The following is a 27,694-nucleotide window of genomic DNA, read 5'->3' as shown; positions in this document are numbered from 1 at the left end:
AGGAACCAGCGGTCCTGGGGGAGAACAGCATGGAGAATAAAGTCTCAAGGAACACACCAGCAAGATAGCATGTCAGGGGAGCCTGTGGAAATAGGCTCTGGGGTTACAGCTGCACAAGCTTCTTACTGCAGGGTCCCAGCCCTATTCTCCCTCCCCACCCGTGGGTCCCACTTATGGAGAGACACAGAAACAGGATCCTAGGACTCCGCCCAATCCCTTGTAGGCAGCAAGATCTCAATTGCCCCAGCTCCTTTGGGTCCATCCCATCCAGCGTATGAAGTGGAATCACAGCAGTCAGCCAAGGCACCAGTTAGAAACTGGAACCCCGCAGCCAGCCCTGCCACTCAGCTGTACCTGCCTCCGCTAGGGGCTCTATACCATCCCTCTGGGGTACAGCACAGAGATTTTAAGGCCAGAAGGGACAGTGGGGATGCACTAGTCTGGCCTCGCACTGGCCCTAGGTCCAGCCAGCACCAGCAGAATGAGACTGCAGAGACTGGGGGCTGAGGTTTTTTTCACGTCCCTATATTATTTTAATTAAACATTCACAATCGAAGTACTTTCACGTTCAGCCAGCCAGAGACACCAGGCAAATCCAGCGCTGGGGGTGGGAGAGCATTTTGCTCACTCACACCCATGAGCCCAGCCCGGGGCATTGGGAGGCCACAACCTTGTGAAGCTGTAGCAAGCAATTATCCAGCTTTGTGACAGGGTTCAGACAGGCTTGTAACAGGTTTGCTAGCTGAGGGGCCATTTTCAAAGGCAAATAGGGCAGCAAGGTGCCTGATGCCCACTGAAAATCAACAGGGACCCCAACTCCCCTTTGTGCTGGTGAATGTCTCCCCTCCCACAGCCTCCAGGTCAGGGGTTACTCCAGGGAAATGCAGCTCAGTTGACAACTGATGGCCCCTATTATAGTGGACAGTTTCAGCCTCCCCACCTGGGCCTGTAAAGAGCCCACAGGCAAGAGCGAGAGGAACATCAGGGAGGGTGCAGCCTCCAAGGCACACAAGTAAAAGCAGAGACAGGCCCAAAGCACAGAATCCAGATGCTCTGGGGGCCAGGAGGCTGTTCCAGGTCCAGCCCATTTCTTGATTAAAAGCAGCTTGGCCCAATTGCTCAGGAAGGTGCAGTGCTAACAAGATTCACAGCCAGCAACCCACCCATCCAGGTAGGGGAGCCCACTGCAGTTCTGACTTAGGGACATGAGTCCCTTGGTTGCACTAGCCAGACAGGAGCTGCACAAAGCTCAGAAGGGACGAAGAGCTACATGGGACACAACAGGGAGCTGCAAGGCAGAGCGGCCCAAGAGTCACAGGGGACAGGAGAGGATTCAGGAATCTGAGTATCCAATGGGGTTTGCTTTGAGCTGCAGAGTAAAAGGCCAAAGAACTTCCTTTGGCTGCTTCTAACAATCTGCAGTGGACACAGCCCTGGGAAGCTGCTTTTTGACACCTGTGGAGTTATCTTGGCACAAAAATGAGACCTCACCCTCACCAGTTTGATTGGGTCCTGGCACTGTCTCAGTCAGGGCTGGGCTGGAACCAAGGCACTGGAAGAGACTTTGGGGAGCAGTGTTTCATGTGCGGGTGCTCCTATGCCCTGGGGCTGATTATACAAATGAGGATCAATGACCCCTTTTAAAATCATAAAGAGTTTGGCAGTGGACAGATAAAATCTGGCAGGTGTCCGCCCATGTTCTCAATCCCTCGCTGCGGGGAGGGTAAGCTAAAAAAAATAGTAACAAACTACCAGTGCAGCAGACAACAAGGGACTTTTGCCCTGCCAGGCAGCCCCGTCAGGGATACAGCGCGCAAAAGTAGACTGTCCTCACAGCCAAAGCAACCTCCAAATGCTTCATCTACAGACAGCTCACGAAGGAAGCCCAGAAGAGCCGCACAGTGAACAGCACCAGTTGCATCACTGATGAGAAATATGATGCCATGTCCTCCCCAAGGAGGATATCCTGGGGACCAGCAAATTTTAGACACCCCAGAGAAGGAGGGAGTTTAATTTGGTGCCTCCATATAGAATCAAGAGAGCATCGCCAGGCTGAGGGCTACCCAGCCCCAGGGCGATGGGAAGGACCCCCCTTACTCATGGTCTGCCATGGCTCATGGAGGATCCAGTGTCTCTGTACATGAAGGCTCACGCTGCGTCAGCGGCTTTCTCCCCGTTTCAGTGGTTCGGGCCTAGTTACATGTGGGTAGGATGGTTCTGGAGGCAGTTGATGAAGTCAGCGACGGGTTTGCCCTCGTAGCAGATCTGATAAACAGCAGTGAAGAGGGGGAACCTATGGGCAGATGGACAAAGTGATGCACTATGCAGCACTGATGGTGGCAAATCCATCTCTAATACAGACAGAGTCTCAACCTCTGTAGCATCAGCTCCAGGAACAACAGGGATCCCTGCACCCCACATCTTTTGCTTACCAGCACTTAGCACTTTGGGGCAGGAAATGAAGACTGGTGTATCCAGCCGAGACTACAGAGGCAGATCAGACCGGACCTTGATAGAGCACAGCCCCGATCCTGGCATTAGCACTCGGTGCGACAAGATCTTAACGACCACAGACATTTGGTGCCTCATTCAACAGGTGACACCTCTCCCCAACCCCTCTGCTGGGCATTGGGGCTCAACACCAATCCAGGAGGAAGAGTGTCTCCTACTGAATCAGAAATGTAACACCTTGCTTTTCCCACAGGTCTCCCCTCCAAGGTCTTGGCCTAGATGGCCCTACTTAGCTTACGAGATCTGCACAGCTACATGCCTGGCTTTGCATACACAGGAGTCAGGACCCTGTGGTTGCACTCAGAGGTAACTGGCAAGTCACTGCTGCACCAAGATGATCTCTTCTGGGTTTAGCACCAGTTCTACCTGGCCTGACGTGAGAAGAGCAGCATCACCTGCTCTAAAAAACCACCATGGCTGGGGTGGTTGCAGGAGACTGGAGCTCCTGTTCCCATATCAGGCAAGGAGGGTGCAGTTTTGCAATCCAGCATGCAGAGCAGCTGACGTGCAGCCCCAAGGCAGGCCTGTCTTCACATGCACTAGGCACCTACCCAGACGGCTCATAAATGAGGAACCAGACTGGGAGGCAGGAGCTGGTGACAATGGCAGACACTGCCCGACAATACCGCGGCCTGGGAGCCTAAGAAAGGCGAACTCCAAAAGCTATATGGGCAACAAGAGAGACACTGACGCAGGGACAAAGTGCCAGATCAGCTAACGAGGAATGAGCTGCTGCCACCATCCAGCTGCCCAACTGGTGGTTTGCTGGGATTTCACCGGAGCTAGCAGGCTGACCCTCTGTCTCCACCAAGGACCTTGATCTCTGGGGCAGACAATCCAGACTCTGGGGCAGGTCCACTTCTACTACACATGTGGGTGCAGAGCTAAGGCTTGGGATGTGCCAGAGAGCCCGACCTACTCATAGGTGGGGCTCCAAGGGAGACCATGGGCAAGGCCAAGAGGAGGGGCAACAGCACTCACTTCTCCACCAGGTTCTTGTGTTTGAGGATGTGGTTCAGCTCGGCGGACGTCTGGGGACCCTGCAGCTTCTGTCCATTCAGCATCTCCTTCTCCAACTGCTCAATGGACTAAACAAGCCAAATACAACCCAACCGCAAGGTGAGCTGGGCCCATTCACCTGCAGCCCCCGGCCCCCAGCCTGTCCTTCCTTCCCCAGCTCGGAAAGCTTCATCACAGGGGAGGACTAAATGGGCTGCAGAGAGCAGCCACCGCCTGGATCTGACCTACGGGCTCACAGCTGTGAACTAGGGCTGTGTCAGGGCAGAGCTCTGTCCAATTATGGGTGTGGAGGAATTACACTTTCCTCTGCAGCATCCAGCACTGGCTGAGCCAATGCAGCAGGGATAGTGAGTGCTGACCAGATTCACCAGGAAAGTTAGGCCACCGGGCTCCGACCCACCAGGACAGGGCACCTCTTGCTACAGCCCATTTACTGCCCACCCCCATCCCTCCTCCTCCCACAAAAGACCAGGAGGCTCAGGTCCTTGATGCCACCAATGTTCCCCAACCTGGCACACACCTTCCCAGTCCTGGCAAAGGCCTCTGCCACTCTGCGGTTTCTGCCACCATAGCAGGTGGTGATAAGGTCGGCGATCCCACAGCTCTCCAGGAAGGTGGTCGAGGTGACAGGGCCTTTGCAGAAGAGCTTGGCAAAGGTAATCATTTCCATCAGCCCGAGGCGAATCACAGCTGCCTTGGTGTTGTCTCCGAAGCTCAGGCCATCACAGAAACCAGCCCCTACAGCTACGACGTTCTGGGGGGATGACAGCCCAGAGGAGCCTGTTACCAGCAGGGCTCATCCTGTCAGTGCCACAAGCTGCCTGCATGTTCCTGGAGCATCAAGGCACCTTCCTGAGGGCCCATATCTGCTCCTCCTGCTCAGAGTGTCAACTAAGCAGGAGTGGATCAGGCCAGCACCTGGATGGGAGACCTAGGTGGCATCCTTCCCACTATGTCCACTTGCCTCAGCATGGGCATGCTGCTGGACTTGGTGTAACACTGAGGCCTCCCCATTGCTCCCATGATGCTTTGTGCCAGTGGTGACCCAGCCAAAGTCCAACTTGGGCCTCTCCATTTAGCCTCCCTAAATGCCCTGCAGAGATGGCAGGCCAGGCCTGTTGCTAACCCGATGCCCTGCCCTTTCATGCACCTTGAGGGCCCCGCAGATCTCCACAGTGTCAGCCTCCGGTACCACAGTGATCCGGAAGTTGCACGTCTGCATCAGCTCCTTCAGGATTTGCCCATGCTCCAGGTTCTTGCAGCCTAAAAGGGGGGTGGGAGGGGAGCAGCGTTACTGGCGGACACCCTGGAGGAGGATTGTGCCCACCTCCAACCTGCCCAGTAGGGGAGATGAACACATGCCTCCACACTCCTGATAGCTCAGCCCCTCTTGCCAGGTGTTAGAGCTGGGGCCTTGCAGAGCAGTGGGGAGGGATCTGGTTTTATCTACACTAGGGCAGCAGAGATGACACATGGACTGGTCCAGCCCCTGTGCCGAGGCTCCACAAAAGGACTCCAGAGTCCTACCTGCAAAAGGAAGCAGAGGTGCCTTTTCCGGAGCAGGATTCCCTCCTCTGGGACACATCATTAATACAGGAACACAACTCCAGCTGCTACACATGGCATCTCACCCTGATCAGCTAAATGCAGGGCTTAACAGCCAGGACTCCTGGTTTCCATTCCTAGGGTTCCAGCAACCCAGTTTGACACATCATAGTAACAACCAGATGGTGCAGATGGGGAAACTGACACACAGTGTGGACCAGGGCCGGCTCCAGGCACCAGCGAACCAAGCAGGTGCCTGGGGAGTCAAATGTAAAGGGGCGGCAATCGGGTTCTGGGGCAGCAATCTGCCCTCGGCGGGGGCATGAATTCGGCAGCTGCTCCGTCACAGCGCGTTTCACGCTCAGTGGCAATTCGGCGGCCGCACCATCACTCCGCCACTGTGCTTGGCGGCAAGTTTTTTGGGTTTTTTTGCCGCTTGGGGTGGCAAAAACGCTGGTGCCAGCCCTGGTGGGAACAACAGTGACCTCTGTGGGCTGCTGGGAGCGGGGGGCTTAATGCTTGTGAAGTGCTCTGAGACTCCCTGAGTGGATGGGGCAGAAGGGCAGCGCATGAGCCCTACCCTCCAAATATAATTTAAATCCAAGTCTTGCCAGGCCAACAGGCAGCGTGAGCCAACCCCCGTGGGGTCCCTCTGAATTTCATCCAGCACTCCTGAACATACACAGACAGTGCCCACATGGAAAGTCCTCAAAGTGTTGACCGAGGAAAGCATCAACAGGCAAGGAGAAATAAACCTACTGCAAAGCTCCTGCATGGATGCTGGACAAACACAGACTGGATCAGTCGTTAGCCTTGGGATATCGTGGGAGACAGATGGTCTATCAAGGGCTGACAGCAGCAAGGGGTGTGGAGCCTGCAGCTGTTGCAGTGATAAAGGGAACCACAGCCTGGCTGTTTGACATTACAAAACCCTAAATTCTCCCCCCACCGCCACCCCAACCTATGCCCCTTGTCCCTCTGCTCCAGGCTTCGACTCTTACTCTCATAGTGGATTGATGAATGTTACTGGAACATGAAGCAGTTGCAGAGCCCTGTTGCTAATTCAACTGGAGACAGAATCACGATTTTGACTTAATAAGGAGCCTACACCCAGAGCAAGTCTGGCATGACTTTAACATGCTGAGACCTAATTAGGGACAACACGTGCTTGGCTTTCCCTGCCTGCTCTTGAATTGAATGAATGCCACCTTTATGTGTGAGTCACTCATCTCCTTGCGGGGGCAACAAACACGAACACACACGACAGATCCCCAAGGGGCGAGGCACCTGCACTGGGTCACTGCTTCTCCGCTCTAATCCCCCAACAGCTCCCCAGGGAAGCGCAGTGGAGGCTTTGACCTGTACAACCATAATGGCGGTTGGACCCAAGTTGCTCTTAATACGCTGTGACAGATGCTGCAGGGAACAATCCTACCCTGACCGGACGCATAGTATTGTATGACCATAACCCCCACACTGCCTCTCCAGATCTGGGGGGGTCCCTACTGCTGGGCACTATACAAACGCAGGGTGAGCCACAGGTGTGGCCTGGGTGTCTAGAAGGAGCTGTTGTAAACAGACTCACCAGCTCTGGTCTGTATGAGTGAGGCATATTTCTTAATAATTAAAACAACACATTCAGCAGGGGTGGAGACTCTGAACACAGCAAATAACCCAGAAGGAAGAGATGTTACTGTAAAACATAGCTATTAGCAGGCAAAGACCCAGGACTGGAGGAGTGTCCCTGAGCTACAGTGCCCACCTTTAATAACGGACCAGGAGAGGCTGTGATTTTCAGACATGGGGCCAGGCTCCTACATCAACATTTAGGAATGGGCAGGACCTGGCTTCATAGTCAGCAGCTCCAATTGCCTTCAACAGGTATTGGCCCCTCTGAAAGCCAGGCCAGTGAAGGGCTCAAAGACCCTGACTCCAAGCATCCAAGTTTGAAATTTTTGCCCTAAATTAAAAAAACCCATGAATGTAACATGGTACAAGACCCAGCTCAGCCTCTTGGTTTTCATGCTGCAACACTGCTCCTCTGCTGTCTGCATTTTGCCTGAGTGGCACCCCATAGGACAAGGACATGGCTGCTATGCATGGCTGGAAAGTGCCACATTCAGGCTACAATGCTAGATAAAGTAATATCCCCAAAATAGTTCCCAGGAGACCTGACCAACTCCAAGCCTCTCTGGTGTATCCACCAAGATATAACTGACATGCACCCATGCCATGAAAAAGGTCCTCAGTCCTGCCAGCTCTTGGACTGATACCGTCTGTGTGGTTGTACACCACCCAGCACAACGGGGCTTTGGCTGCTAGGCACCCCCGTGATTACTACTAAGAGCATGATGGGTTTACAACATTCCAGCCTGCCTCCCCCCACCCCCTTTGCAGGGTCTTGCCTGCTTTTAAAGCCAAAGCCACCTTTGAATTTCATGAACGGAAGAGGTGCCCAAGCCAGCCAGCCAGCCACTCTGTTGATCTTGGCTGCTTCTATGTTTAACAAACAGGCCACACAGCGGGCCTGTCATCAGCTGAGCTTTCCAGCTGCCCTACTGATAATGGAAGACTGGGAGAGTGTCACCAGAAGTTCCCTTAACATGATGCCACATGGCCTCTGCTCAGTTCCCCCTCAAGGCTCCAGCCCCCTTGGAGTCAAGAGGCTTGTCCCCCTTGCCAATGGTGCAAAGCCAGAAAATCCAGAAAATTCACACAGTCATACTGGTGAAGCTGGCTGATGCTCAAAGACCCACCCCGATGGTGCAGGGATGGGTTGGGGTGGAAGAGTCACTTTTCTAATGCCACCCAACTAAGCAATGGCATCAGTTCCCTCAGCATGACACCTGCAGGGGTTCCCTGCCGACCCCCACCCCAAGCCCTGTGCCTGGGGTGGGCAGCAGGCAGGACCCCTGTCCTGGGAGGGAAGACTGGTAGAGCCCCTGAGTAGGGTGGGGTATTTTAACCCCTTCTAGCCCTGCCCCCTCCCTGGCTCCAGGCTGAGGGGGAAACAGTGGGGGGGTTGGCTCTTTACCAATGGTCGTTTCGCAGAACTTCTCCTCCGCCACTTCGTTGGCAATGTTGGCCCCCATCAGGACGCTCATCTCGATGCCCAGCCACTCGTGGATAACGTGCGAGATCAGCTTCAGCCCCTCTGGGCCCTCATCTACCCCCTGCGATGCAACCAGGAGCAGTGGTTATTGCCCCAGGGGGTCGGATGCCCTGTAACTCCCAAGCTCCCTCAGTTGCATTGCGCTCTGGGTTCCCCGTGCCCCATCTGCATTAAACCCTTGCCCATGGCCCACCGTCATGCCTCGGTCTCCCACCTGATGATCTCTATTGTCTCCATAGTGCCCTAACCCCCACGCCCATGACCCATTATCCCTCCACCAATCCCAATGCTTGGTCCATAGTCTCCCCTCATCCCACACACCCTCTCCCAATGCCATAGCAGTATTCCCCCCGCACAGTCAAGTACCCTGTTCCTATTCCTTCTGAGTTACCCCGCTTGCTGCTCCCCTCCGTGCCGCGGCCTGAACGTGCCTGTTATACCCATGAAACCCAGTTTCCAGGTGAAAAATGCCTTAGACTCTTCCTCCCCAGCTCCTTGTCCACCTAGAGACCTGGCCCCCTCTTGCTACAACCCAGCTCCCTTCCCTACCCAGCTCATGCCCTGCCAACCAGCGCACAGAGCCACGCCTCTGAACCAGGCTCAGAGGCTCAGCATCTAGATGCTGCTCCCCTGCTCACACCTTGATGAGCGATACCCCGATGGTCTCCTTCTTCACATGGTTTTTGAGCTGCTCACAGAGTTTGCCGATGAACTGGTGGGGCACCACGAAGATGAGAATGTCTGCCCCAGCTGCGGCCGTCAGCAGGTCTGGCACCGCCACCTGCAGGGGAACGGGCCCATCACCAAGGAGCTGTGTCCATTGTCACAGATCTGCTACCTAGTGCCAGGAGGGGCCTGTAAAACCCTGGGCATTACTAGGTAATGTGGGGAATGGGGGCTGCCAGAGGCTCCCCTGTGGAGGAAGCATGTTCTGCAAGGACACAGCCCACCTGAAGTCAGGAGCCACGTGAGTTTCTCCCCTCAATCCTAGAGTTCAAGCAGGGTCTTTGGGACAGGGTCCAGTGAGGCAGCCAGGGCTTGAAGATGGGCGGAGGGATAGCTCAGTGGTTTGAGCATTGGCCTGCTAAACCCAGAGTTGTGAGTTCAATCCTTGAGGGGGCCATTTAGGGAACTGGGGCAAAAATTGGGGATTGGTCCTGCTTTGAGCAGCGGGTTGGACTAGATGACCTCCTGAGGTCCCTTCCAACCCGGATATTCTATGATTCTATGGCACAGCACCACCTGGAGGAAGGCTCAGCCTATGGCCAGGACAGGAAGAGAGAGGCCATCCAAGAGGACTGGGGTGGGGACAGGAGATGAGGCTGATGGATGGGGAGACCACACACCTATCTGGGGGTCTTAATTGGGTTTAACCCCGCTCCTCTGCTGGCACATGGTTCTGTAATGGAGGTCACTGCCCCTAAAACACCACAGACCCCTGGAGAGAAGGGGGCTCTTCGCAGGCCTGACACCCTGAAGCACAACCAGACATGCAGCGCGGTTCCCATCCAGTATGGTGTGAGGAGCAACTAGGGCACCCGTTGCATCAGTCAGGGCTGCGGTAGAGCATGCGCACGGGTGAGAAACAGGGTCAGCCAAACAGCGGGGAGGGGAGCGGGGCTCCATGGGGTAAGAGAAGCCAGGGGCCGGTGCACAGGGCAAGGTCACTGCATGAATGAGTAACTGAGAAGGAGCCATCCCCGCAAGGGTTGCACAAGCCATTCCCTCTGTGTCCTGGCCTCAGGGAACCAGCTCAGTTAGACGACTCCCAAGCAGATAGTTATTTATTACCTCTGTCACCAAGGAGACAAGCCTTTGAAAACAGGCCTTGCCCCCCTTGATCTTCACTCTGCTGGGAGAGACACAAGCCAGCTCCTCTATCCACAGCTGCATTTCAGGGCTCTGCTGTGGCTGGAGAGGGAGGCATTTACCCCCAAGCTCCCCCGCAATCCTCCCAGCAGTTTCAACAGGAGACATGCCTCTGCCTCTTCCCAGCCTGTGAGGTCATGTGACATTGCTAGGTGCTGGAGAACAGCTGCTGGGGCCCACCCCAGCACTGACTGCATTTCAGTGGCCCACGAAGGTGTTCCTGGGGTATCGGTTGGCGTGTGCTTTGGCAGTTGAAAGAGGTGGCTTAGCAGTCTAAGCATCAGGCCTGGAATCACTTCATTCCGGCAGGGTTAGTTTGTGCTTCCCAGGGAGCTGAGTGGGAGATCCAGGCAGCTTTGGAACCTGAGGATAGCTGCTCATCAGGTCTTTGCCCAATTGCAGTGTGTTGTGCAATGTTCGATTGCTGCCCTCCAGCCCAGAGCTGGCTGCAACACCTCAGTCTCCAAGTGCTTTGGAGCAAAAGGTGCTAGTGAAACACCAGGAACCTTCCATGCATCTCCCCAGCCTATACCTGATGTGACTACAGAGTCTGCCCACTGGTGAAATAGTCCCCCCCCCCAAAAAAATATTGGACTCACCACATTGGGCGGCAGTTTGTGCCCTGGCAGGTATTTGATGTTCTCGTGCTGCGTGTTGATGATTTCGGTGAGCTTCTTCCCACCCACCTCCTCCTCAAATACCCACATGTTCACCGTGGTGTCAAACTGCTCCAGCTTGGCTGCATTGCGGCCCACGATCTTGGCGATGGCTGAGCCCCTGCAGGGAGCAGAGGAGGCAGATATATGGGGGGGGGGGGTGTCACAGAGGGAGAGCACAATCAGGCACCGGAAGGGGCAATGGGTCCTAAGCAGCAGAATCTCTGAGCGGGCTCTCCCACATGGCCCCGGCAGAGCAAGGCCCCCGGCTTTGGCCACGGTCACAGAAAGGGGACTGGATGCAAGTCTTTTCCCTGGTGGTGGGGAGGGCTGGCACTCGCCTGGGTACTGGTCCCACCAGAGCCCCCGGCAGGGCCCCAGGGCACCCCACAGATCCACTGCGGGGGGGGGGGGGGTGTCAAAGGAGGAGGTCGAAGGAGCCGGGGGTTAACAGGGCTAAGGACCCTTGGGGCAGGGAATGGGGCAGGGCCGCTGGCTGTGTGCGGGGATAACCCCGAGCCCAGGGGCGGCAGGGCAGAGGGGACAGGCAGCAGACGGAGCTGGGCAGGGCAGGGCAGAGGGGACAGGCAGGGCTCCGGCGGGGCAGAGAACAAGGGGGCAGACCGCGGGGGGGCGCGCATCCAAGCCGGGCTCCGAGGCAGCTGCAGCGGGTCGCAAAGCCCCCAACCCCGGCCAGGGGGCGGCCCCGGGACGGCCAGGTCCCGGCCTGACCCGCTCGGCTGGGACCCGCCGCCCCGGACGGGAATCCCGGCTTCGCCCACGGCCGCCCCAAGCGCAGGCTCCGCGGCCGGCTTCGGGATTCGGCTCCATGGGCGGCAGGGGACGCGGCCCCCGGGGATGCTCACCAGTTCCCGGAGCCCACGATACAGACTTTCCGGCCGCCCATGGTCGGCGAAGGGGAGGCAGGCGGCGACTGCGCCGCCCCACCAGGACGGGGGGCATTTAACGCCCCCCAGGCAGGGTGGGCCCCGCCCCCAGGCAGAGAACCCCGCCCCCAGAGGCCGCAAGTCTCGCCTCTCGCCTGGCCAGCTTCTTTTTGGGGGGGGGGGGGGGGGCGGCAGTGGAGACACAGGAGAAGGGAGAGGGGGGTCCGTGCCTTCCCCCCTCAACACGCCTTGCCCTTCCCAGACTGCCCCTTACTCACCTTTGCAAAGCGCTTTGAGGGCCATGGGAGACAAGCAGGGAGGCTCATTACTGCTGTGGGCCCTGGGGTGGCACCTGCCAGTCACAGTAAAGGCTGGCTTGATCTCTGCTGCGGATGAATCACTTGAGTGGCACAAAATTATCAGTGCCTCAGAGCCAAAGGCACGAAGAGGTCAGAGAGAAGCACAGCATTTACACTGAAGGGACAAACTATGCAGGAGGCAGGGTTTTGCCATTCAGAGCACAAGGCTGATCCTGGAGCCAGCAAATGTGTTGGGGACGCAGAGGGACAACAGAGGCCTTTGTGGGTTGGAACATTTCATTTGAAAGCCCAGAGACTGATGGTTGCCACAAGGCAAGCTAATAAATAAGGTTGAAAAGCAGTGCAAGGTTACGGATGAGCTACTTGGGGCAGAGGCCTGGGAGGGTTGGTAAGAAGCACATGGGCTTTGATAGCTGAAGCAACCGGCAGGCCTCAGTATCAACATGCCCAAGGAGGCATCTGAGAAATAAGCCGCTAGGGCTCAGAGACAGGAACACCCTTTCTTTTCTTTTTTTTAAATAATAAAAATAGTTGTTTCTCTCAAGCCTGAGGATTATGTTTCCTTTATCAAAGTGAAGTAACTTGCACCCAAGGTCTCAGGTGACAGAACCAGGAAGAGGACCTTGCAGTCTTGACTTTCTCGCTTTGACCCATAAACCACATGCTCCTTTACATTTTCTTCAGAAAACATTTATACTTTGCTGGAAGGGGTCAATATACTGATTCTGAGAATGGGGCTGAGGACAGGACTTGGACACAAGAACTTTACATTAATCCCAGTGCTGCCATTCAACAACTGTTTGAGGTATAGGAAGGTTGCCTTTGGGCAAAGTAGTTTCCCTAACCTGTAGCCAGGGAGGATCTCTCCCTTACAGGAATGATGTGGGGATTCTCTCTAAAGCACTATACAACCTGTAATACAAACACGTACTGCTCAGACAATTTTAGTTAATTGCAGCTTCCGAGCAGCAGTGAGAGCACTCGTTTTCGTGTGTCATGCCAAATCCATGTATGCAGTGTTAGCGTAGCTGTGTTGGTCCCAGGCTATTAGCAAGACAAGGAGGGTGAAAATATCTTTTACTGGATCATCTTCTGTTGGTGAGAGAGAGAGAGAGAGAAGTTTCGAGCTTACACAGAGCTCTTCTTCAGGTCTGGCAGACTCAGATGGAGCCTGTTGGTAGCCCACACAAATTCTGGAGACTCAGACCTGAAGAGCTCTGTGCAAACTGAAAAGCTTATCTCTCTCACCAACAGAAGATGGTACAATAATTATCATCTCATCCACCTTGTTTGTCTAATGCTAATTCCATTGATTTTTAGGTAGTTTTATAAAACTCAGTGTAAATAACTAGGGCCCTACCAAATTCATATTCCATTTTTGTCAATATCATGGTCACAGGATTTTAAAAATTGCAAATTTCATGATTTCAGCTCTTTAAATATGAAATTTCACAGTGTTGTAATGGTAGGAGTCCTGACCCAAAAGGGAGTGCGTGTGGGGTGGGGGGATTGCCGTACTGCTACCCTTACTTCTGTGCTGCTGCTGACGGCGGCGCTGCCTTCGGAGCTGTGCAGCTGGAGAGTGGCAATTACTGGCTGGGAGCCCAGCTCTGAAGCCAGAGCCGCTGCCAGCAGCAGTGCAGAAGTAAGGATGGTATGGTATGACCCCTTATTTCTGCGCTGTTGCCTGCAGAGCTGGACCCTCAGCCGCTCTCTGGTCACCCAGCTCTGAAGGCAGCACCACCACCAGCAGCAGCGCAGGAGGGTAGCAATACTGAACCCCGCCCCCCCCCCCCCCCCGGGAAATCCCTTTTGGGTCAGGACCCCCAATTTGAGAAACGCTGGTCTTCCCCGTGAAATCTGTGTGGTCTGGGGACAGAATAGACCAAAACCACAGGTCACAAATGAAATACTACAAATATGGGACAATAGAAGAGAACTTAAGAGAGACAAGAACAGCACTGAGGAAGCTGATAATTACAGAGCGATTGGCAGAAAGATCAAGGAAGGAATGAAGGTGGCCAAGGAGATATGGATTGAAAAACAATACTCTAAAATTGGAGAGCGTATCAATAATAAAACTGCCGAGCCTTCCATGTTGTAAAAGATCTGACGAAGGAAAGATGGACTAAAGCTAACGCAATCAAGACAAAGAAGGGAACAGTCTTACAGATGAAAGGGCATCAATAGGTGGACAAACTACTGCTTTGATCTATACAACCACCAGACAAATGGAGATCCCAGAGTCTTAGACAGCCCAGATTCAACAGAGAAGGAAGATTTTCCAATACTATGTGAAGAAATGGAGACAGCTGTGAAATCACTCAAGAACGGAAAGGCTACAGGTATTGACAACATCCCAGCCAAACTGATGAAATTCGGAAGAGAAATAGTAAGAGATACTCGCCAAGATCTGCAACAAGATCTGGCAGACCAGTGAGTGGCCCTCCATGTGGACACAGTCACTAATTATCACTCTGCCAAAGAAAGGCAACCTGCAATTGTGTCAAAATTACTGGACCACAAATTTAATTAGCCATCCCAGCAAAGTGATGCTGAAAGTCATATTGAACAGATTGAAGCCACAAGCAGAGAATATCATCACTGAAGAACAGGCTGGCTTTCATGCTGGAAGAAGTACCACAGAACATATATTCAACCTTTGTGTTCTATGTGAGAAATACTTACAACATCAGCAGGACATCTACATCTTTGTTGACTTCAGGAAGGTGTTTGACAAGAGTATGGCACGAAGCTTTCTGGGCAACCATGAAGTAGTACAATGTTGGTCGTAAACTTATTCTTACCATTAAACTGTACGCCAAAGGCAGCAGTGCAGTTCTCGTCAATGGCACAATAGGAGAGTGGTTTCACACCATGGTTGGAGTCTGGCAAGGCTGCCTTTTTTCGCCCACACTGTTCAACATCTACTTGGAGCGCATAATGACTGATGCCCTAGAAGATCACATGTGCACAGTCACCATTGGGGGGCAAACAATCTCAAATCTTCGGTTCGCTGACGACCTTGATGGCCTGGCAGGCAGCAAAGATGAACTTGCCAACCTTGTGAAATGACTGGATGAAATCTCTGCAAAATATGGCACGGAAATCAGTGCAGAGAAAACCAAGCTGATGACAAACAAATGTGGTGGGATCAGCTCACATATCACTGTCAGTGGACAAGAACTGGAGACAGTGAAACAGTTCAAGTATTTGGGGGCAATCATCACAGATGAAAGATCCAAGGCAGAAATTTGGGCAAGAACTGCACAAACAGCAGCGGCGGCAAAGCTAAAGCCAATTTGGAGGAATAAGAACATCTCTCTAGAATCCAAACAAACTGCTGCAGGCATTAGTCATCTCCATTTTTCTGTATGCGTGGGAGACACGGACCATTGTGGCAGAACTTGAACGGAAAATACAGGTAGTAGAGATGAGATACTTCCGTAAAATCCTGGCCACCTCCTACTTTGACCATGTCACTAATGAAGAGGTCCGCAACATCATCACCCAATGCGCTGGGTCATATGAAGACCTCCTGACGACCGTAAAGAAGCGCAAGTTGAAGTGGTACAGCCATGTAACAAGATCTGGCCTATCCAAGATCATCCTCCAAGGGACAGTTCAGGGGAAGAGAAGAAGAGGTAGACACAAGAGATGGACTGACAATGTAAAAAGAGTGAACAGGAATGGACTTCATGGAGACTCAAGCACTGACACACAATTATCAGGGGTGTAGACAACTGGTTGATTGCTCATCAATGAGGGGGCCCCCAACGACCAATGTGGTTATGGGAGTGATGATTATGATAGGGTAAAAGCACACAAAAGACCAGATTTCACAGTCCATGATGTGTTTTTCATGGCCATGAATTTGGTAGGGCCCTATAAATAACGCAGCACCCTCCAAATTCCACACAATTTTAAGGTGAGTCAAATTTGGACCATATAAACAAGCTGTCTTCCTTTTAAAAGGGAATGGTGTCTAGTGTTCTTGCTTGCTCTCCCTCAATGAACAGAGCTCCCACTACACAGAGGGCTTTGAAGGTGCAAGCAGGAAGTCATTTAATCTCTTCCACAGTAGTTATGTGACAGCAGCTGTCTGTTACACAACTACAAACTGCCATTCGCCAGCACAGAAGGAGGGCAAGCAGCTTCCTTCACAGGAGGCTTTTATTAAAATTGTGTGACATCTACAAGGATACAGTACAAAAAAAATTTTGGTCCATGAAAAACCATAATCAGTTAATAAAAACAGTAATTCTGCAACAGCTACACTTGCCTAGGCAATAACCAAGTATCCTTCACTATTACTTGCCCTGAGGAGCCGGTAGTCTGCATTAACCGGCACCGGGACTTCAGCCCCTGGTGCTACAAAGGGGCAATTCTTTAAGGGTCCAAAGACAGAAGGGAGAGAAGGTTGGAAAGTCTATTACTCACAGACAAGAAGTCTCTCTCTCTCTCTCACACACTCACACACACACAGGCTTACAGGGGCTCCCAATTTCATAGCAGCCCCCCAATCACACTCCAGGGTAGTGTGAGGCTGTTTGTCAGTAACATGATTTTGCAGCTAACGTCAGGAGAGCACAACCAACTGGGTTCTGAATCCACTCACTTTACAGTCCCAAAAAGGAATCTGAGCAGAAATATTTAGCCCCAGGTGAAGAGAGGCCCCACCTCCCAACATGCCCTGCTGCACACACATGGTCCTGAGGGCAAAGAGCACAAGAGTGCCACTAAATTAATTCATTAGCAATTCATTCCATGTCTAGGCTGCTACTCTCTCAGCTGGAGAAAACCCATCTGCACATACTTGATCACCTGCCCTGTGACAGCCCCAGAACTTGCTCTGTGCCCAAACATGAAAGACAACAAAGCAGAGGAGCCCTGACTTCTACTAATTTGCTTATTTGTTTGGGGCTGTTTGGTAGAGGCCCAGGCTGCCTCCTCACATCCTCAGATATACGAAAAGGAGCATTCACTTCACCAAAGGCAGAGATGCAGGATCATCATCAGCCTGGTCCAAGAAATGACCCTAAGGCTTTATACTTCTGCCTAATCCCACTGCAAGGAGGAGCTGCACTTGGTGCATTCCCCACTCCCTGCAGCAGGAAGAACAAGCAGCCTTTGGCAAGACTGCATTGCTGCTCAATCCTGCACGTTAGAGCTACGCTTGCAGCTCCCTTGGCATGCAGTAGAGTCACCTCTTCATAGCTCCTTCATCTCTGTGCTGAACCAGTGTGTCCCTCATGATCCAGGGCTGGAGCAGCCTCCTAGGGGAACACGAAGGGAGCTTTAACTAAGGAGACAGACACGATGGGAAAAGCAATTCTCTACATAGCACAGAAACCCTTTCTCAAGAGAGGAGAGTCCTACAAGGAGGGATGATGCAAGAGCACCCCCACAGGGGGAGAGTGTGCGCCAACATGCAGGAGCTCTGCCTGCTGCGTCTCATGGACCTTGGGAAGTGAATGGCCTCGGGCTTCTGTCCGCATGGCAGATCCAGAAGGGCCCATACTGAGAGGCTTTCCAGCCCCACATTCTCTGGGGTGCAAGAACTAGAGCCCAGTTTTGGAGAAGGGGCTGTGGTAAGTTTCTGAACTCAAGAGAAGTTTTGAGCCTGCAGCAACACTGGATATTGGGGGCAACACAGGCAACGCAGAGACAAGGTGGGCTCGCAAGAGCTCCGAGACTGACAGGGCCTCAGTGAGGGAGGAAACCAGGTAGAAGTGTGTGACCCTTTGAGCCTGTCTGCTTGCTACATCCCCAAAGCCCCGCGGGGCTCTGGAGTCACACTGATACAGACACTGCCAGAAGTGAGTAATGGCTGCAGGTCTCTACGCTGGAGTGGGGGTTGTGTGGGCCTAAACAGTGAACTCTGCAGCGCTCAGTCTCCACAAGTAGCTGTGATGCCTTCTGATCAGGGGAGGAGTGGGGCAGCTTATGTGTTGCGGATTCCCAGTGCCTGCTCCAGCTCCTGCCGTCTCTGCTGCACCTGTGGGAGGAGAAGCCAGATCCCCTGCTTTAATACACTTACAGTGAATGGTAAGTCAGAGTCTGAATAACAAATGTTCCTAGCCTGGAGGAAGTGAAGGAACGATGAGCCCAAACCCATCCACAGCCCCTGGGAAAGAAACAGGACTCCTTCCTCAGCTGAGCTATGTCTTTCCTGTTGGCTCCCTGTCCCCGCCTCCTTAATCCTGTCCATAGTACAGCCCATAGGTTACAATGTGTTCCACAGGCTAGCGAAGGATGCACAAATTGCACAGTAGGGAGGCTGCACTGTCTAGTGGTTAGATGAAGTGAATGGAAGTCTGGACTCGGGGGATCTAATGCCAGCTCTACCAGTCAGTCATTCATTGCATGAACTGGGGCAAGCCTGTGCCCTGATGTCCCCATTTTGAAGTGCAGCCAATACCTCCCTCCTCCAGGGCTATGAGGGAATTAGCACATGTAAAAAGCACTTCAGCCTCTGATACAAAAGCGCAAAGAATCTTTTTTTTTTTTTTTTTTTTTTTTTTTTTTAAAACAGTTTGCTTAACAAGAAGCCTGTGATGGGGCAGTTTCAATATCATGCAGGGGATTTTGGGGCATGGCTCCAGCTCTCTGCCAGGGTCCACATCAACTCTGCACTAGCCTGTGGGCTGCTACCGTTCAGAGATCTGAAAGCAAAGGCCAAACCAGCATGCATCCCATGAGAGGGGGATAGCCTCTCTTCACAGCTACATTGCACAAGGAACTCCTAGGAAGCAACTCCTAGGAAGCAACTCCACCCCAGCAAGCCCAAGGACCATGGTTCTGGCTGTGATATAAAATCGATGTCTGTGTAAAAACAATGGATTTAAATGGGAAGAGGCTGGCTAGGTGGTGGTGAGGGCTAACACTAGTATCACCTCTGCATGACCTGGTTTTGATCCTAATTGGATCCAAACCAGCAAATAGTTTGATGAGGTCTTTCTAGCTCTGGTGACTGTTTACTGGCAGTTACTCCTGGGGCGAATTCCGTGCCACCGTGCCTCTGCATTTATTTATTGACAAATAAAACTTGCATAATTTTGAAGTATTGTGCGCAGCATTCCCTTAGGAGTAGGCAGCACAAGAACACCCCACAAAGTTGCAGCATTGTATCTGAAGCAATGGGACTTAGAATAGCTGAGCTGTGGCAAATCCAGGTCCAAGGTGCACTGGTCAAGCTGTGTGTGGGTATCCAGGATTGGAACAGAAGGGTGCTGGAGATCAGGACTGAGATGCATCAGCAGAACTAGGTGGTTGAAACTCTGTATGCCTGGCTGCACTGCGCCCAGCTTTAGCAAACAGCATCTCCCCACAAGCAGAATAGCAGCTACCAGGTGTGGATGGATTCCCTCAAATGGGAACGCTCACCTTGGAGTAGAAGTATCTGCACACGGCTTCCTGAGCCCAGGGCTGGAAGTAGAATTCAGCTCTACGCTCCTCTTCTGGATTCCCAACAACGTCAGTCATAGTCTGGAGGCAGGAAAGAGAGCAGCTTACAACCCAGAGTCATGCAGCTGCCCACGTTACTCTCATAACCCACCCCATGTCCTGGGCTACCCACAAGCACTGTCCCCAAGCAGACTCCAGCAAGACCTGGCCCAGCCAGTGCTGTCAGATTGAAATCCTGGCACTCAATTCCAATTTTTGGCGTGGCTACAGACCTGCAAATTGTGCCCCTGCATGGATCTCAGCTGCTAACTGAACAAAAAGAGTCTGATGGGATGGACTGAGCTTCTGTTTGCCTCCACACAAAAGGGAAAAATCTTTTTACCTTTAGATCTCGGCATTGTGACTGGAGCCAGTCATTGATGAAACCTTGGGGGTCACGGGCAAAGCTCAGCATGAATTCACGTTGTGTCTTCAGCTGATTAATGGTTTCTATTGTCTCATGGATCTGAGAGAGAAAAAGGTAGTAATGGGGTATTGCTGAACCAGGTTACAAGGCCAACCCAACACAGAGGCAAGACAAACCAAAGGGTCCAGCATGTTAAGATCGAAAACTCTCATATTTCCTGGTTGACCCAGATGTGTAACATACACCCCACCCCACATCCCTCTTCCTGTAGAGACAGGGCGGTAGGTTCAAGTCAATGCACTGACATGCAGACTCAGGACATTCAGCACCTTTCATCCAAAGACCTCATTGGCCTTTAACTACCAGGAACCCTGGCAAACCCTCCAAGATGTAGCTTCACGTTACTCCCCTGTAATGAGATAGGCAAGTCACTTCATTCTGTGCCTCTAAGGTCTCAGGTAGACAAGCTGGGAAGAGGATCCAGCAGTCCTGACTCCCAGTCCCCTGATCTAACCATTAAACCAGTTTCCCTCTAATCACTCATTTTCAAATCTATTTTCTTGATAAGTAAAAAGATTGTCACTATTGGATTTGTGTCATAGAAATGGTGCCACCCTGGCAGAAATGTTGCCCTCGCTGTTCCAGATCCCAAATATAAAGTCACGAAATGAATCTATATTAAAAGCTGCAAGACAGCTCTCTCTGCAACACTGTGCCAGCCAACCTCATCCCAGCACACAAACTCTAGCTGGAAGGGCAGGATCCAGCTTCTACCTTGTTATCCAGGGCAGCGATTTCCTGCTGGCTGGCTGTGGACAGCAAGAAAGAATTCATCTGAGTTTTAAGAGTATCATCCACTTCCACATCGATGTCATAGCAGGCGGTTTTTTTCTGGTCATTTGGGTCAACACTGTGGACATCAGCAAGAGAACACCCAGAAAAAGCGAAAAGCCTGAGTCAGTACTTGAGTGCATCCTTACTAGCACCTCTAAGCTCCATAGGTTGAGAGGTGGGGGTAGGGAAGACAGTATTAACGTATGCATTACATTTGGTTTTCTGTAACAGAGGAAAGGGGTCAGTAACAGAGGAGCAGGAAAACACTTCATCTCCCTAGTCGCACATCATGCATGCAGCACAGGGGACCAGGAGCTTACAGTCTAGACAAGCACAGTGCAAAGGCTCAGAGTTCAGGAGCACAGTGTGGAGGTCAGTGTTGGCAGAAGGAAAGAAAGCAGGGATTTACAGAAGGGGTGCTTGGTGAATGGGAAAAAGAGGCTGTTGAATGCACACAGGGCAGAGTGAATAAAGGCATGGAAAGATGGAGAGGTGCAGGAAGTTCAGCAGCTTCTGAAACTGACTGTAACAAGGAGCATCTCCCCATACAAGTCTCTCTAGCTCTCTTATCCGCCCTTCCCAACAAACAGTGCCTCAGGAGCCAGTCTCACCTGATCACATGGTTAATGATGATTGGTTCTGGGGGCATGAGCAAAGCGTGCAGCCTTTGAGGAATCTCAGAGAACTTCATCCGCTGAGACTCAAATATCTGCAAGAGAAACAGGGAGTGGGGTGGAAAGCAGGTCAGTGCTGGAAAAGAGGCAGCCTGGAGAATCTCTGGTTCCTGGCAACAGAAGCCAAAGCTGTCTCCTGCCCCTAACACGCCGCCCCACCCCAAGTTGGAGACACCTTTACCTGCTGGAGATACTTGTCGCAGATGACATACTCCCGCTCATGGGGATCCTGTAGCTTGTGGGTCTTGATGTACTGCCACAGTGCCTGGATGATCACTGGGCGGGTCTGGGTATGAATCCCCAAGAGACGAGCCAGGCGGGGGTCCAGTTTGAACTGTGGAGGCTGAGGAGACAAGAGCATGACAAAGGTCGGGGTAAGGATGATGCAGCTACAGTTAGTGCTCATCCAAGTCACAACTCAGATGCTAAGGCACTGCACACTCCCCATCTGCATCGTACCAGCCTGCCTACCTGATAATCCAGCATCAGGAGGACAGTACAGCGCACATTCACGTCCCCAGGCCTCTTCACCTGGAAGCCATCTGTCTCCTGGGTAGTAGCAGTTCTGTGCCACTGGAAAAAACACAGCAGAGGAGGTGGTTTAAGAACACAGACTGCCAGGTCATTCCCTCTGCTCCTGCTGCCTGCCAGGCACAACATTTACCTGCCATTTACTGATGACACAAACTCCTCCCCACAAAGATCCTGGCCATTTGACAGCATGTGATCTCTGCCACGTGCCCCGGACTCTACAGACAGTTGTGGTGGCTTTGACAACACCTCTGAAAGGAGGTTGGAACTCCTGCGTTGAATAATGTGAGGAGCACACAGCTCACCAGTTTTAAAGGTCAAGATTACTATCATGGAGCATCAGGGGAGAATGATACGGATGAAATGTGAACTCACAAGAGTCAAGTGGTTGCAAAGAGGCTTCATTTATTTGGCATGGACCACGTTGCTGTCCCCAACACAACGGGTTTGGCTGCAACAATTGTTCAATACGCTGAAAAACAGTTGATAGCTAATAGCTCTCCCTTAGCCTCTCTGTTAAGGCAGATGTGTCTTAGACTCTTCTTTCAAATAAGTGTGTAAGTGTATTCGCATCTTTGCAAACAGGCAGAACATAGAATTGATGGGCTTTGTCATGAGATTCCCAACAGCATGGCCAGGTTATGCATCCACCTCTGCTACATTCCCAGTGTTACCAGACTTGCTCCAAGTATGGGGAACAGAGGAGACAGGCACTTATGGTCTGTGTCTTTGCACTTTACACAGGAGCATCTTTTGCCTAGAGCTTCACATACACTAATTTTGCAAAGCTAAGGGACTCTGATACTGTTCTTATTTATCAGAATGGAGCAGAAAGGGCACAAACAAAAGTTATCTTCTTATCCAACAAGCTTGAACCCCTCTGAGGGAGGTTAGCACTATCCCCATTTCACAGACAGAGACAAAGAGGTGAAGCGATTTGCCCCAAGGCTCCTTGCAAGTCAGTAGCAGAGCTGGGCTCAGCACTCAAGAGTTCCTAGCTCCCAGAATGACACGGTTGCCAAGATTCTGAACTCCATTTGGAGATGATATAACAAAGTATAGCTTACCTCCACCAGGTGATTGTCTGGGCCATACAGGTCCTTGTCCAGCTCGATCACCAGAGACTTGAAGAAGGATGAGAATTTCCTTTTCTGTTTGGTAGCATCATATTTGGACAGAGCAGCCTGCAGCACAGAAAGGAAGAGGGTTAGGGCAGATAAGGCCAGCAGTGGAGCACACCCAGCACATACAACAGCACTGTTCGGAACTGAACAATCCAACTCTCATTTACCGATACTAAACCCACCTCTCCCTCCAAAACCCCAGCATGGAGCCAATGGCATGTTTGCTGGTTGCCTTGGCCTCTTTGCTGTTTGTTCTATCCCTTCCCCCCACATCCTCTGTCATTCATCCATTTGCCTTTCCACTAGGGGCAGGGACTGCGTCTTTCTAGGGAATCCAGGGTTATCAAAAGCTGTTCTCAACACAGTCTACCTGCCAATCAGTCAGGCAGGCTATCCCCTACAGGCTAGAGTAAATAGGTCCCTCAAGGACATACACAAGATCAGCTATCCAGCACAAAAGGGGAAGAAGCTCAACAGCACAGGACAGACCAGAGATGAAAAGTAACGGGACTAAATTCTGAAGTGCTGGGACAGATTTTACATCCAATACAGATGTTCCATGGGAATCCCTTGCCAATAACTATAGCACAATGCCATGTTTGACTAGCTTCCTATGAGACGGATTCAAGGCCTCCTCCAGGCCCAGGGCAGTCACATAAATGCAGAAAGATTAAAGCCCAAGAAGCCCTATTCCAAAATTGCACTAGAGTTACTGGCCCAAGACCTAAGAAGGAACCATACTACCCATGATAAACCCTGACCCTTCCCTTCTGTTTGCAAATCCAGTCTCGAGGCCAATTCCTCACAGCAGACTAGAGACTTTTTTGGGAGGGGAACGAACTCACAACCCTGTCATGTGCAATCTTTGTGTCTGCTTTCAGAGGTAGGGAAGGCAAGTGTCACAAATCTGCTCCCACCATCAATCCTCTTAGCTATAAAGAGCTAAGTATTATTATTGTAGTGTCCTACCTCATTGGGTGGCCAACTGGTTTGGCCCTCTTACCCTCTCCCCCTTCTCGTCAGACTCCTTGGGCAGGTACGAGCGAGAGAGGATACATTCATAGAGTCCAAGGCCAGAAAGGACCATTTTGATCATCTAGGATAGAGGGCCCCTAGTTCCATTCTCAGACATTAAGCAGTTGGTCTTCACTTCCAACTCCAGACCTTTGAAAGCTTCTTCTTTGGTCACAACCCAACAGGGTTTAGTTCCCACACCCATTCATCTCATCTTATCTGGAGAATTAATGCTGGTCCCTCGCCCTTCCCAGAGGGGCTGGGTGCCTCACACTCACGTCCTCGAGCAGCCGCCCTTCCACCCGGAGCTCCCACGAGGCAACAGTCCCTTCGCCATCTTCCGCGTCCGACTTGGCTGGATTGAAGGTGTTGGAGATAAAAATGCGCAGCTTTCGCTTTTGCTAAGAGGAAAAGCATCAGCTAAACGTTAACAGCAAAATGCAGAAGCCAATAAAAACGCTCGAGCCACAGCCACAATCAAGAAACCACAGGATCTGGACTCACTTTTACCTCCTGCACCTGAGAAACAGTGACAGACCAGAGAGCAAGCCAGGCAAAGAGAGGGTCGGCAAGCACCCCTGACTGCACTCTGAGGCTAAAGTCCAGGATAGGACATTGACCCTCAATACATCACACTCCCAAGAGCCTTTACAGACCCACCTAAATGCCATATAAGTCAGTCTTGTTTTCTCAGTTCAGGCACAGGTCCCTCGGCACCCCAGCAAGAAACCTGAGCACTATCCTCCTTTACCTTAATGGGTCGTTTCAAGGCCTCCTGGATATCCAGACGTTTCCTCATGATTGTCTGGTCCAGTTTCCTTTCAAATGCCAACAGATCCATGTAGGCCTGAGACTCTGGTACCAGTTCACGAATCTATGGCAAAGCACAAGCCAATCAAGAACGCTGCTTCTCTCCCCCTGAAACTGTTGAGAACTCAGAACTACAGCAGCGGAGGCAGCAAAAGTAAAAAACCTCACTCACCCTCTGAGGTAGAATTTTGTCAGCCATTTTCTTTTTCTTAGCACTGTTTAAAGAAGGATACACACATTAACATGACAACCAGTTTGTCCCTCAAACAGTCGGAGCACAAGAAAAGGAGCAAGGATGTGGGTTTATTCTTAGGTTTGTGACTCTGCTATGAGGGGCACTTGCTCCGCAACATCTGTCTCAGTCTAGTCCTCCTCTCTTTCAAAGGCTGTTTATTGTGACTGTCAATCTCTGTACAGACACCTTCCTTACCCACCCTTTCTCCCCACAGCCACAGCAGGATTGAAACTCTAATGCTGCAGAGCTCAAAAGCACCGGCAAGACCAGGACCACGTGATTATCTGAACATTTCAAGTCTCCCAAGAGGTATGAATAGCTGGGGTTGCCCTGAGTTTGGAGAGGTGTTTGGTTAAATATTATTTTGATACAAAGTGGCTCCCAGGCTTGATTGAATGTTAAGTTGGACTTCCTAACAAATAAGTTTTTTAAGCCAGGAGATACTGTTGAGCAGTATCAAGTGACAATGACATTGTGTTAAAAAATAAAAAAAACTTGCTCTTGCATAGGAGCTGAGTATTATCATCTGAAGCTCCCATCACCCAGTAAAGTAGCTGCACAAAAAGTCTATGTCAGTTTGAGCCACCCATGTAAAACAATTAAAGAATAAAGTCCAAGAGTGTGCTGGCAGCAAGGCAGAGACGGAAGTCCTAGATGTAGTGACCCAAACAACAAAGCATTGTGCTGATCTCTGACATCAGCAGCAAGCGTCTGAATTACTGAGTATTGGTTAATCCATTTTTGCAATGTAGCCAACTAGCATCCAAAGGGGTTTATTTGATACGATGGACAAGAATTTATTATTTGGTCTCTATTTTCTGGAGGGTCATAAATGGCCTATTTCAATTTAGATATTGCTTTCTCGATGAGCATTTTTCTTCCTTAACCACTTCAGATCATGTCTGCTTGTTGTGGACAGAGTCTCCCTGGTACTTTTGTAAGGGTGGGTGGGGAGGATGCGCTGGTGTTTTGGACAAAATCTGCCTGACGCTGAATGACTATTTAGCAATGTGCTGTGCACTGGTTCGCTCCAGCCTTCCACCTCAGAGGTGGCTGCATTTTGCTGGTATTATAGTTCTACAACTTGTGAAAAACTTTGGTGTCTTTCATGAAGAGGCACTAAGTGGTCATAGAAAAGATAATTAATCTCAGAACGAGGTGAGAAATCTGGCCTCTTACTTGTGGTTACGATTCTGGGCAGCTTGCTGCTGGACTTGCTGGATTTGCTGAGGAGCTGGCCTCTTGCGGGACTGATCCATACCAGACTGGGCCATTCCAGGCCGGACTGAAGGACTCCCACCATATCCTGGGGGACCCATGGAGGGTCCCTGAGGTGTCATGCGGCTGCCTGGCAACATGCCAGGGCGCTGAGGAGAGAAAAACAGGGATCTGGTCTCCATCCGACCCAAACTCTGAAAAGATGGAGACTCCCCAATAAAGGGCAGTTAAGTTCTAAGCACAAGTGGGCTACCAAGCCACACTTGCTGAGCTAAGTGTGACCCCGCTAGCACAGGGCCACGTGACTCATGGGCTTCCTTAGGATGGACTCAGATAGATCACTACAGGGCTAGCAGCTCCAGAAGTGGATGCTTCCAAGAACGAATGGGATTGTAACACAGAAACCATAACCCGCAATGCTGGCTATGAGAGACAGTTCTTAATTTCACACACCTCTCCACACTGCAGGCCTTGTGCCCTAACCCCTGCCTACAATTTTCCTCCATGCATTGAATCACCACTCCAACTGCCATCCCCACAAGATGCTCCCCCTCTCCCCCTTCCTACTCCTAATCCTCACCCCACTCATTTCCTCTAGGCTGGCTCTCCTCTCCCTTTTCCACAGTTCAGAGCCCAGCTCCTCCCTTCCCAATCAATCTTCTCTTTAGGGTCACCTTTTTACCTGAGCGTAACCCTTACGCAGAGCACCCCTGACTTCACTGCAGGGTGACCTCTCTCACTCCCACCCTGTGGTGCCCCCAATTTCACCCAAACATTTCCTCCTCCTCAAATACCCGCCCCCCCCAGTTTGCCACTTCACCTCACCCTGCACCTAGGCCCCATTTCTTCCCCACGTCTCCCTCGCCCTGAGCCCCAGCTTGCCCTGAGCCCCCTCCCTGGACCCTCGCTCACGCCTGGGGCGCCCCTTGCCCCCGAGACACCCCCCACCCCACGCACTGCCCCCACCTTCGGAAACGCTGCCTCCCCTTTACGGCTCCCAAGGGGGCACCGCGGCCCGGACCCTCCCCTCCCCCACGCCAGCCTCCGAGCCCGCCCCGCCCCGCCCCCTCCCCCGGCCTTACCGGGTAGGCGGCGCCCGGCAGCGGGGAGCGGTAGAGGCCTTGGCCGGGAGCCGGGCCCATGCGGACGGGGGGCCCCGGGGTGCCCGGCCCCAGCGCTCCGGCCCCCCCGCTGCCGCCGCTCGGAGTCACCGACTGGAAACCCGCCCGCGCCGCCATCTTCTCCCAGCACAAAGCGGGGGAGGGGGAGCGGGACCGGAACCGGACACCGATCATAGAGCGCGTGGGGCAGAGCGGCACCAGAGGTGCCATAGATTACGCGGGGAGGGTGCAGAGAGATGCTGGGGACGCAGGCTGCCTCCCCCTGCCGCGTGGGGGCCGGCACTGCAAGGGGCCGCGGGCAGCCAAGAGCCCCTGGGGAGGGACTGGGGCAGTGCCAGCGGGAGGGGCAGGGGGAAAAGCCCCCGGCTGTGGGCAGTGCAGACGGGGGGTAATGTCCAGG

At 52.2% G+C, this 27,694-nt stretch overlaps 2 protein-coding genes across 3 annotated transcripts; both read right to left on the bottom strand.

Annotated features, from left to right (window-relative positions):
- Positions 1–509: 509 nt before the first annotated feature.
- GPD1 (glycerol-3-phosphate dehydrogenase 1) lies at positions 510–13,362 on the bottom strand. 2 transcript variants are annotated; one of them, XM_037883875.2, is made up of 8 exons: positions 11,879–13,362; positions 10,657–10,834; positions 8,829–8,969; positions 8,111–8,249; positions 4,682–4,794; positions 4,052–4,285; positions 3,493–3,599; positions 510–2,293 (listed from the first exon to the last, which is right to left on the bottom strand). In XM_037883875.2, exons 2-8 carry the CDS (start codon positions 10,762–10,764, stop codon positions 2,197–2,199), a joined length of 939 nt encoding a protein of 312 aa, XP_037739803.1. In that variant the 5' UTR covers positions 10,765–10,834; positions 11,879–13,362; the 3' UTR covers positions 510–2,196. The 2 variants fall into 2 exon arrangements, with proteins under 2 accessions (XP_037739803.1, XP_037739802.1); XM_037883874.2 differs by lacking the exon at positions 11,879–13,362 and adding an exon at positions 11,580–11,732.
- Positions 13,363–16,062: 2,700 nt separating this feature from the next.
- SMARCD1 (SWI/SNF related, matrix associated, actin dependent regulator of chromatin, subfamily d, member 1) lies at positions 16,063–27,487 on the bottom strand. The gene is made up of 13 exons (XM_037883912.2): positions 27,256–27,487; positions 26,135–26,322; positions 24,893–24,935; positions 24,662–24,784; positions 24,189–24,311; positions 22,840–22,956; positions 21,713–21,814; positions 21,423–21,584; positions 21,179–21,276; positions 20,508–20,643; positions 19,710–19,832; positions 19,307–19,408; positions 16,063–17,918 (listed from the first exon to the last, which is right to left on the bottom strand). Exons 1-13 carry the CDS (start codon positions 27,466–27,468, stop codon positions 17,865–17,867), a joined length of 1,584 nt encoding a protein of 527 aa, XP_037739840.2. The 5' UTR covers positions 27,469–27,487; the 3' UTR covers positions 16,063–17,864.
- Between the last annotated feature and the right edge of the window lie 207 nt (positions 27,488–27,694).

The sequence above is a fragment of the Chelonia mydas genome, chromosome 20 (genome assembly GCF_015237465.2).
Source record: "Chelonia mydas isolate rCheMyd1 chromosome 20, rCheMyd1.pri.v2, whole genome shotgun sequence".
Classification (NCBI taxonomy): Eukaryota; Metazoa; Chordata; order Testudines; family Cheloniidae; genus Chelonia; species Chelonia mydas.
The sequence above is the reverse complement of the archived record's forward strand: the minus strand, read 5'-3'. Positions and strand labels throughout refer to the sequence as shown.